Genomic DNA, 12147 nt, shown 5'->3' on the forward strand with positions numbered 1-12147 from the left:
ATTTACTGCAGTGTTCAGCAGATTTTATTTATTCCTTTACATTCATATATTTCAACCTATTCAGGATCAGATGCTTTTAGTATCCAATTGGTATTTTGGTATCCGATAATACAATAACTGTTGCCCTAGGGCAGGGGTAGGCAACCTTGGCTCTTTTATGACTCGTGGACTTCAACTCCCAGAATTCCTGGCTCAGGAATTCTGGGAGTTGAAGTCCACAAGTCATAAAAGAGCCAAGGTTGCCTACCCCTACCCTAGGGGAAAATGAATGCTGATATTTCTTATCTGTATGAGCAAACATTTTTTTTCTTAAAATATTGCAGGTGGTCTTAGGTTTACGTCCATTTGTTTAGCAACCATTACAAATTAAGGTAGTGCTAAAAAAAAAGGGCATACAACTGATCCCTGTAATTTCAGCAGTTCCAGTCACATGATTGTTATTTGCAACATTCTTGCCAGCTTCCCCAAAGCAAAGTCAATGGGGAAGCCACCAGGAAAACTCACAATTTGCTCTAGTAAATCACTCCCACCAGTAATATCCCCCCAATTCTCCCCAGCCTCCTTTGACACACGTTCAGTGGGCTAGGCCTTCCTAGCACCTCCCCATCAGAAGTCCTATGCTACTTATTTGGGATTCCTGCCATTTGTGTTGGGTGCAAAACATCAGGACCATAGGTTAGCTTGCAGTTCAAAAGATCTGTTGCTCAAGCTTATACACAAGAATCAAGTCAATTAAAGTTCAGTACTAAATTGGCACCAGGTAAGGATCAACACAATTCAAGAGGGGTTGTGGTAACATTTTTGGTAACATTACAACTGTAGACAGATCACTCCCTTAACTCTGCCCCCCCCCCCCCAATTCTGCCTGCTCTTCTACAATTTGCTTCTTATGCAGCGTGGAGTTATGATGGCAACAAGAACTAAACTAAACTATGCAGTCACGTGACTCATCACTTAGTGACAACAATCCTGGTCCCAATTGTTGTAACCTAAGGATTAGCTGTACCTTTGTCTTTTTGAGTACAATTTTAATTTCTCAAGATGACTTACATGTTCATATATTTATATGCCAAAGTTCTATTTGCTCTTTTACTTAATTATCTTGCATTTGAAAAAAGAATTGGATGTGTTTCTTTCATTTAAAAAAGCAATAAAATTTTAAAAGAGTCAAGATGCATTTTTCAGAATGTGATAATTGAAGCCACAATATTCTGAAGGTCCTGTCTTGGTTTAGAAAAAAAGAATAAAGATCTGTACGCCTTCAGACACTGCTAAAATACAACTTCTAATCTTGTCTGCCACTGGTTCCATTGGACAGGACTTCTAAGAGCGATAATTTGCATCATCTGCAGGGCTATAATTTCCATAGCCTTGGCCAGGGGTAGGCAACCTTGGCTCTTTTTATGACTCGTGGACTTCAACTCCCAGAATTCCTGAGCCAGCATGGCTCAGCTTGGAAACTCTCCCTTTCCCCTCAGCATGGCTGGCTCAGGAATTCTGGGAGTTGAAGTCCACGAGTCATAAAAGAGCCAAGGTTGCCTACCTCTGGCCTAGGCCTAGGCCTCTTTATGACTCATGGACTTCAACTCCCAGAATTCCTGAGCCAGCATGGCTCAGCTTGGAAACTCTCCCTTTCCCCTCAGCATGGCTGGCTCAGGAATTCTGGGAATTGAAGTCCACGAGTCAGAAAAGAGCCCAAGGTGGCCTACCCCTGCCCTTGGCACAGAACCAATCCTAAATGCCTCCCTCTTTTTTGCCCTTATTTCTACCAATTTTACATCTGAGTAGACTGGATACAAAATTACCCCAGGGAAATGGTGGCTGGAAAGGAAGTTCCAATATGTAGTGAAGTATGTGCAGGTGGTCCTTGATCAAAATTTTGGAATTTTGAACATTTTGGAACTGGCCTATATTTATGGCAGTTGCAGTGTCTCAAGATCACGTGGTTGTCTTTTGCAAACTTCCAACAAGCAAAGTCAATGGGGAAGCCAGACTCATTTAACAACCACATTACTAACTTAACAATTGCAATGATTCACTTAACAACTGTGGCAAGAAAGGTCGTAAACTGGGACAAAACTCACTTAAAAACTGTCTTGCTGAGCAACAATTGTGGTTTTTAATTGAGCACTACCTGGACTCTTTCCCAGCACCTGAAGGCAGGACAAGAAGCAACGTATGGAAACTCATCAAGGAGAGAAGCAACCTAGAACTAAGGAGAAACTTCCTGACAGTGAGAACAATTAACCAGTGGAACAACCTGCCTCCAGAAGCTGTGAAGGCTCCAACACTGGAAGTTTTTAAGAAGAGACTGGACAGCCATTTGTCCGAAATAGTATAGGGTTTCCTGCCTGAGCGGGGGGTTGGACTAGATGACCTTCAAGGTCCCTTCCAACTTTACTATTATTATTATTATTATTAGATACATTCAGAAGGGCAAAACTATCTGGTGTGAAAAGTGTCCGGAGAATCACCGACAAGGGGAGCATCTAACGGTTGTGTGTCATCCCTAAAATAATCTGCAGTAGGCTACAACAATGATATCTATGCACTTGGTAAGGCAATTTCCACACTATAACAAGTGATTACATTCAGACCATATATTATGTAACTTACTTACTTCTAAGTCGATATTTATACAACGGCTCTGTGTAATTCTGAGCTGCTAGGAGTTAACCAAACATCGCTTCTGATTGAAACAATGCAAAATCCTATTAAGAGGAGATTAGCAGAATTTCTTTCCCAAAGGTTAAATAAAGATCTCTTAGAGTAACTTTTATATTAGGACACATTCCCCACGTCCATCTGATGCGCTGTGACTGCAACCCCCAGAGCTTAAGAAATGCTGCCTAGGAATTCTGGGTGTTGTAGTCGCAATGCATCTGGAAGCTATTAGATTAGAGCAGGGCTAGGCCACCTTGGCTCTTTTATGACTGGTGGACTTCAACTCCCAGAATTCCCGAGCCAGCCATGCTGAGGGGAAAGGGAGAGTTTCCAAGCTGAGCCATGCTGGCTCAGGAATTCTGGGAGTTGAAGTCCACGAGTCATAAAAGAGACAAGGTGGCCTACCCCTGGATTAGAGGAAGGCTGATACAGAATACACCGCCATTCAGCAAACAATCAGCAAAGTGGTGCATGACCTGATATTCTATTCTATACAGGCAGTCCTCGATTTACAACCACAAGGGAGACCAGAATTTCCATTATAAGTCATTGTGACCCTAAATTGATTTTATACCCATTTCTATGGCAATCATTAAGAGAATCATTGTGGAAGTTAAATGAATTATATGGTCATTAAGTGAACCAGCTTCTCCCTAATGGGCGTCCTTTGCCAGAAATCAGCAAGAAAAGTTACAAATCGTGACCATGTGACCCCAGGATGCTGCAACCGGTCATAAATGCGAGGCAACTGCCAAGTGCTTATATTACAATTACGTGATGACCTTGGAGGGCGGTGCGATGATTGTAAATGTGAGTACAAATCATAAATTACTTTTTCCAAGGCCACTGTAATTTTTAATGGTCATTAAACAATCAGTCGTAAGTCAAGGACTGCCTGTATCGTGATATTTCTCCAAATCTGGCAACTTTGAAGACTTGGAAACTTAAACTCCCAGAAATCCTCGGTCTGCCACAGGAGCTGGGGAATTCTGGGAGTTGTAGTCCACAAGTCTTAAAGTTGTCAGATTTGGAGACGCCTATTCTAGGTCGAGTATCACAAGGAAGTCTTACCTTCCAGGGCGCTGGTGATGATGCTGACAGCACTCACAGCACGTTGCCTATGAAAGTGTTCCTCAGGATGCTCCATAGAAAGGCGTTGGGGTGATAGAAGCTGCCTCTTGTTCAGCTCTTCAGAAATGGAGGTCTAGGTCAAGAAACACATCCCATGAAAAGTTCACGTAAGCTACACAAAGCATATCTTATGTGCTTGAATAAGGTTTTATTTTTTTCATTGGTATGCCTTTATTCCTACATCTACCGTATTTCCAAAGAAGTGAAGTCCCTGGTATGAACAGTTTCCTCAAAGCCAAAAGATTATTAGCTAGCTATGATAGTTATTATTTTCCAAGGCGCCTGAAGGCAGGACGAGAAGCAACGGGTGGAAACTAATCAAGGAGAGAAGCAACCTAGAACTAAGGAGAAACTTCCTGACGGTGAGAACAATTAACCAGTGGAACAACCTGCCTCCAGAAGCGGTGGATGCTCCAACACTGGAAGTCTTTAAGAAGAGATTGGACAGCCATTTGTCTGAAATGGTGTAGGGTTCCTGCCTGAGCAGGGGGTTGGACTCGATGACCTCCAAGGTCCCTTCCAACTTTATTATTATTGTCGTTGTTGTTGTTTTTGTTGTTGAAGGGAAAATGGGCAGCAATCTATAATTGATAAACAGATACTAATCTTCCCCCTGGTTGTTGGGATATATTATTCAGCAGCAGCATAGAAATAATAGCCAGAACCTCAGTCTGGAGGACACTAGAAGCATAGATTGTAGCCCAGGAAATTCCTGAGACTGGTAACCCTCATTCACCATTCTGTCTCATCTTCTTACCACATCCTGCCCAATACACAAAGAAGGAAAAATCAACGTTCTATCCAAAAGCCAGACCATCCATCTACAGAAGGTAACCTAACCCAACTCAAGAAATACTCCATAAACAAGAAGCACATGAAGGTTTCAATTAAGCAATGAAATAATGTGTTTCAAGGATCTTGCTTGTGTCTAAGCTGCAGGGAACAGGGATTTGTGACCCTTCAGATGTTGTGGATCGTGTCCTCCAGAATCTCTTGTTATTAACCATGCTTTGGATCTTGGAGCTTGACAACATCTGGAGGATTGTAGCCAGATTCACTTAACAACAGTGTTACTGACTTAACAATTTCAGTGATTCATTTAACAATTGTGACAAAAAAACACCCCATCATAAAATGCTGAGCTGTCTTGCTCAGCAACATAATTTTTTGGCTCAGTTTGGTTGTAAGTCGAGGACTACCTATATATAGTTATGTTGGCTAATGGACAAATTTAGGTTACCCTCCCACCTACCACCCATCCCCTGAAATCATTAGGAAAGAGTCCAAGCTTGCTAAAGTTAACTCAGTTTGTTTTCTCCCTGTGGTGCCTTTTGAATATATTCATCTGTCATTTTGGCAAGTAGGAGATCTTTGTTTTTCCAAACTCCGCTTCTGCTAATGTTTCTAAATGACACATAGATGCTAGCAGGTGTAGTAATTGTAGGAGTGGATCTATGGCAGGCAAGTGCTGTGTTTTGCAGAATAGGAGATATGCCCGATATGTCTAAGATGGCTGAACTGTTTAACACAAATCTACTTTGGAAGACATTTCCTCTGATGAACAGGCTGCTGGCACAATGCCCTCAGGCATAAATTATGTGGAAAGAAAGTTGTGTACCAACAGATAGAGTAAAAAAACAAAAAACAAAGCACAGCTCCAAAGTTATATAGAAATTTTTCCCTTGGCTCATATACAGGCTTAGGATACAGGAGGACCTGGACAGACTTGAACACTGGGCGCTATCTAACAAAATGAAATTCAGTGGTGAAAAAAGCCCTGGTTCTACATTTAGGCAAGAAGAACCAAATGCACAGGTATAGTATGGGGGGGGGTGCCTTGTTCAATAGTAGTAACTGTGAGAGGGACCTCGGAGTCCTAGTGGACAATCACTTAGATATGAGCCAGCCGTGTGCTGCAGTTGCCAAAAAAGCCAACACAGTTCTAGGCTGCCTTAACAGAGGGATAGAATCAAGATCACGTGAAGTATTAATACCACTTTACAACACCTTTATAAGGCCACACTTGGAATACTGCATCCAGTTTTGGTCACCACGATGTAAAAAAGATGTTGAGACTCTAGAAAGAGTACAGAGAAAAGCAACGAAGATGATGAGGGGATTGGAGGCTAAAGCATATAAGGAACGGCTGCTGGAATTGGGTATGTCTAGTTTAATGAAGAGAAGGACGAGGGGGGACATGATAGCAGCCTCCCAATATTTCAGGGGCTGCCACAAAGAAGAGAGAGATGGGGTAATAACTAATTTTGTTTGTTTGTTTGTTTGTTTGTTTGTTTGTTTGTTTGTTGGCATCGGACCTGGATATCTCCGAGACCGCCTTCTGCCGCAGGTTACCTCCCATCGGCCGGTACGCTCCCACAGAGTGGGTCTCCTCAGGGTGCCGTCAGCCAGACAGTGCCGGCTGGCGACCCCCAGGGGGAGGGCTTTCTCGGTGGGAGCCCCCACCCTCTGGAACGAACTACCCCCAGAGATCCGGGTGATCCCGGATCTCCCCTCCTTCCGCCGCGCCCTAAAGACATGGCTTTTTCAACAAGCGGGTCTGGCCTAGGGAATTTTAGTGGGGTTTTTNTTTCAAATATTTTCTTTTAATTTGGTTTTAATGATATTTATTGTACTGTGGTTTTATAAGGCTGTTAGCCGCCCTGAGTCCGGTGAGGAGAAGGGCGGGGTACAAATTAAATTATTATTATTATTATTATTATTATTATTATTATTATTATTATTATTATTATTATTATTATTATTATTATTATTATTATTATTATTATCATACATACATACATACATACATACATACATACATACATACATACATACATAATACTTCTTCCTCCTGTCTTCCCCACAACAACAACCCTGCCGGTTGGGCTGCAACAGAGTAACTAACTCAAAATCACCTGGTTGGCTGTTTTCATGCCTAAGGCGGGACTAGAACTTACTGTGGCTTAGTGATTGGTCCAAAGTTCCCCAGCCAGCTTTCATACCTAAGGCAAGACTAGAACTCACAGCCTCCTGATTTCTAGCCTGATGCCTTAACCACCAAACAAAATCCGCTCTCATTAATGAAAGTCAGAAGTTAATTAAGCATCCATAGCGTAGTAATGTTTTCCTCTAATTCAGCGCCCTACACCAACCTTTTTTGTACCACGGACTGGTTTTGGGGAAAGCAATTTTTCCACAGATCGATGATGGGGGCGGTGGGCGGGGGGAATGGTCCCGTGCACTACTTAGATCCCACACATGTGCAGATGAAATGGATCGGTTTCTAAGAGGCCACGGCCCAGTTCCAGTCTGTGGCCTGGGAGCTGGGGACCCCTACACTAATTTATAGCATGTTTCTCATTTCTTCTATTCACTGCAGGTGGAGAAGGGAGACAAAATCCTAACCTTGTCAGGAAACCCCCCCCCCCCCAATAAATCAACTTGCCAATAAATTTGGTGTATTTTTCCCCATTTGTTCTGAAACAATCACCATTGGTAATAAATGGGTATTCTTTTTAGTGTCTATCATTATTTGTTCGTGGATGTAAGGTATTACATTTCCCTGGAAGCTGCAAAAATAACCAGTTACCACTTTATTTTTTTTCCAGTATGATCAGAAATCAAAATGGCAACTGCAAATTTCCCATTTTTATCACTGCTGGCTCAAAATGAAGCAATGACCAACCTATGCTAAGGAAACTGGAACAACCAGAATAAACTAGCAAAAGTGTTTTTGTTCTTTCTCACGCTCACAAACAACAGAGTTTAAGAAGGAACATTACATTTTGAAATGTATGCAAGTAATGAGATTTATAAAATTGTAACGAACTCATAAAATCAAAGAGGTTTTCAAAGGTGACTGTCAATGAAATACTGAGAATTTTTAAAAGATATTGTTAACATCACATAGGACTGGGGAGATGATAAGGCAGCTGTTGTTGAAAAATTTCCCCATAATTTATGTAAAGGCAATGTGCGATGAATTTATATGTATAATCATTATGCAAAGGCAGAAAAAAAGAGCTTACATCAGAAAACTTCATGTTAAAAAGCACCTGCGCTTAGTAAATATGGTTTTAAGAAGGCTTGCCATAGATTTATATTAAAAGCTATGTATTGTGGGAAATGTTTAATTCGGAACTTCTTGTCTAGGGAAAGTTGCAAACAACAATTTGATGCAGATTGTTTTAAAAAAAATATTTACCTTTTTCAAAAAAGAAGAAGAAAAGAATTAAAACGTAATACTACTCAATATTAACTTAGAAAAAAGAAATGACCTTGAATTCAGCTAATGTTTATCTTCCTATGATTAGATTACAATTTTTATAAGTATTGGTAGTACAAGCCATGGTGTCATTGTTATTTGTATTATTATATTAACATATTTTTATTAAAATATATACTTTTAATGAAAAGACAGAGTAGGGGGTGACATGATAGCAGTCTTCCAATATCTCAGGGGCTGCCCCAAAGAAGAGGGAGTCAAGCTATTCTCCAAAGCACCTGAAGGCAGGACAAGAAGCAACGGATGGAAACTCACCAAAGAGAGAAGCAACCTGGAACTAAGGAGAAACTTCCTGACAGTGAGAACAATTAACCAGTGGAACTCCTTGCCTCCAGAAGCGGTGAATGCTCCAACACTGGAAGTTTTTAAGAAGAGACTGGACAGCCATTCGTCCGAAATGGTATAGGGTTACCTGCCTGAGAAGGGGGTTGAACTAGATGACCTCTAAGGTCCCTTCCAGTTCTATTCTATTCTATTCTATTCTATTCTATTCTATTCTATTCCACTTTTAATTTTTATTAATATTTTAGTTTCATAAAGTATTAAGCACAAGTGTAAACAATAAAGCTGTTGGCTTCATTTTACTGGAGTTGGCACTAAAAATTGCCATGTTAAGATAAATTCCATTTGAAATATTTTTTGCTTACACATTTATAGAACAATTGATCCATATGCAATTTGCACCAAAATACTTTGAGCGGGAATGAGGAGTGGGGGTTTTTTTGTACCTCTTTTTAGACACATAGCTTGAGGAAGATCATACAGAGGGCTACTACCTTTGACAAAATAGTCTAAGCAGTTCACTTGTTGAAATTCCAACAACACACCAAAATTTGTGAATAACCTCTGGCGGAGCCCGGATAGTATCCTGGTTCTTTTGGTTCTCTCAGTGGCTTTCAATACTATTAATTTAAGGCACCAGTTTAGAAAATGAGAGATTGTGAGTTCAATTCTCTTTGGCATGAAAGCCAGTTAGATAATTTTCGGCCACTCACCAGGAGACTTTGAGTTCTAGTTCTGCCTTAGCATGAACGCTTACTGGGTGACGTTGGGCCAATCACTAGGGAAAACTGAGTTCAAATCCTTCCTTAGGCATGAAAGCTGACTGGGTGCGTTTCGGCCAATCATCAGGAGTTTGAGTTCAAGTCCCACCTTAGGCATGAAAACCTGCTGGAAGACTTTGGGCGAATCACTAGGAGATCATGAGTTCTAGTCCCATTTTATCATGAAAGCTGATTGGGTGACTTTGGACCAGTCACTCTCTCTCGCCCAGGGGTAGGCAACCTTGGCTCTTTCATGACTCGTGGACTTCAACTCCCAGAATTCCTGAGTCAGCTATGCTATGCTGACTCAGGAATTCTGGGAGTTGAAGTCCACGAGTCATGAAAGAGCCAAGGTTGCCTACCCCTGCTCTAGCCCAACCTATCTCACAGGATTGTTTGTTGTGGGAAAAACAGAGGAGGAAAGTGTGCATTCACAGCCTTGATTTATTTGTAAAAATAATAAAAGCAGGATACAAACAAAATTAACCAGGCCTGAGGATTCAGAAGGAATGACGGGGGTCTTCCTTTCTCTGTGGTCAGTTCCAATAGTGGTGTTTGGAGAAGAACTCAGACAAGAGCCCATCTTTTGACAGGAAACAGTGATATGTGAGAATGACTTGGGAGACAGGACAACAAGATGTAGCTAAGGGAAGACAGATTAGCCCACAGCTTAGCGCACAGCAGGAATATTAAATGTACAATATTGTACAAAATTAGAATACAACTATCAAAGAAAGATCGGCTGAGCCAGGGGGAGGAGCCAAAAGGGGAATTAGTTTAGACCAGTGGTGGGGAACCTATGGCACGCGTGCCAGAGGTGGCACTCAGAGCCCTCTCTGTGGGCACGCACGCCATGCCCCGGAGATGGCAACCGTCCCTCTTCAACCAGCCACTTGCTAACTCACCAAGGTCCCACGTGACCAGATACATCCCAGCATGACTGGTTTCCCTCCCCCCATCCCATCCCTCCTGGCCTCGCATGCTCTCCTTTTCCTGGGCACGATCCACTGCATCGCCTCCTTAGCTGTCGGCTGGCCGTCCAGCTCAGAGGCGGCTTCTCTGAACTGCTGGCGGCAGGCTGCGGAGCCCCAGAGTGCACCGGTTGAGGGGACAGCAGGCTGTGGCTGCTGACAGACACTGTTGGCCCCCATGTGCTCGTTGGCCTTTGTGTACGTGGGCAATGGTGTCAGGCAGCACCGCCCCGGCCCCTGCCTCACCTTTCCCTGCAACAATGGCACCCCCGCCCTGCCTCACCTTGCCTTGCCTCACTCCGCAGGATGAGCCTCCTTCCCGCCACCCCACCTGCCAGAGACTCCCTGGATCTCCCCAACCGTGCCCAGCCCCACAGGCGTCCCTCCCTATGAGCAACATCAAGGGGACCACCCCCACCTTGACCACACCCACCCAGTCTGTCACAGCCACGCCCACCCAGTGGGCCAGACCCACCTGGCACCCGGCGATAAATAAGTGGGTTTTGGGTTGCAGTTTGGGCACTCAGTCTCTAAAAGGTTCGCCATCACTGTTTTAGACTTCTTATCTAGGGACCAGAGGACAAGATCTGACCCCTGTTGAATGCCATTGAACCTAAACTAGTCTGGCCCAGGTACAGACTGCCATTCTGGGAAGATTCCTGTGAAATAAGCATGAGCAATAAAGTAGCTAATTGAACTCTGAAGTGAGAATCTGGTTCTTTGCGCCTGACAATAACAACTGCGATGCTTCAACCACTACATCTCTGATATGGGATCCAGGGTAGGCATACGCTCTGAAGAAAATTTTAATTGAGGAGAAGCCATAATTAGCAGCATTTGCATTAGCTATTTTTGTGCAAATTTACACACCATTCAAGAATGGAGGATAATATTCTCAGCAGCTTCCAAAGGATTTAGACCAATATCCATTTTACTAATGCTGAGGATTCTCAGCTCCTGCTGATTAAAGTGAGAAGTATGAACCTTGCCTGTTTTTGCTTGCAGAAACAACAGCAGTATAGGAGTTAAACTGAAGGGTGACTGTACTTGCTATTAAGCTGCTGGTGTTCTCCTGATGTGGTCCAGTGAACATTTTAATAAATATACATATTAATAGAAGATTACTCATCAGTTGAATACTCCTTTGTAGGTTGAGTAGAAGATATTGGGCAGTGCTGTAATATCAGCATCTTCTTACCCACTATGTTTTCATAATCACATCTTAGAAGGAAATATTAGCTCAATTTTTTTCCTCTGAATTTTTATTTTGGTGTATTCCACCTAGGATCTGTGGACTGTGATGGGGTACAAAACCTGTACATTTCATCCGTGCATTGCCAATTGCCAAGCATCTGAATTTTGATCACATGACCAAGGGGATGCTACAACAGTTGTAAGTATGATAAACAGTTATAAGTTGTGTTTTTCAGTGCTGTTATAACTTTGAACAGTCACTAAATGAACTGCTGTAACTACCTAAAGCTTACACAATCCCACATGTTCTGGAGTACATCTGATCAGTAGGGGATGGCCAACAGATTTCAGAAGTCATTGAGATCACTTCAGGCCTTCAAAAACGTTTTCTTTCAAGTCAGTTCCTCAGTGTATTGGGCCACCTCTTCAAAGACAAAACTGGATTTTAAGCATCATGAAGATATGATCTGTCCTCTACTCCAATGTTTCTCAACCTCAGCAACTTTTAGCTGTGTGGACCAACTCCCAAAATTCCCCAGCCAGCTGAGTTTGAGAAACACTGCTCCAGTCTGTTCATGTTGCTGCTGATGGCTTAAGGCAGGGGTAGGCCACCTTGGCTCTTTTATGACTCGTGGACTTCAACTCCCAGAATTCCTGAGCCACCATGGCTCAGCTTGGAGACCTCTCCCTTTCTCCTCAGCATGGCTGGCTCAGGAATTCTGGGAGTTGAAGTCCACAAGTCATAAAAGAGCCAAGGTTGCCTACCCCTGCCTTAAGGCATATGGTTTCCTTCAAATGAAGTTAAAACTTCCACAAAATCCTAACAGAGAACGAACACTTCACAATTCCAGCAGAACTT

General features: G+C 42.6%; 1 protein-coding gene across 1 annotated transcript in view; it reads right to left on the reverse strand.

Moving 5' to 3' along the window:
• Positions 1–12147, reverse strand: part of LOC107303320 (sodium channel protein type 5 subunit alpha) — a 315483-nt gene that overhangs the window by 182941 nt on the left and 120395 nt on the right. The window contains exon 12 of the mRNA XM_015832541.1: positions 3736–3868. Coding sequence (XP_015688027.1) covers positions 3736–3868 — 133 coding nt within the window. The remainder of the gene's footprint in view (positions 1–3735; positions 3869–12147) is intronic.

This window comes from Protobothrops mucrosquamatus, unplaced genomic scaffold (assembly GCF_001527695.2).
Source record: "Protobothrops mucrosquamatus isolate PMUCROS unplaced genomic scaffold, P.Mucros_1.0 scaffold5, whole genome shotgun sequence".
Taxonomy (NCBI): domain Eukaryota; kingdom Metazoa; phylum Chordata; class Lepidosauria; order Squamata; family Viperidae; genus Protobothrops; species Protobothrops mucrosquamatus.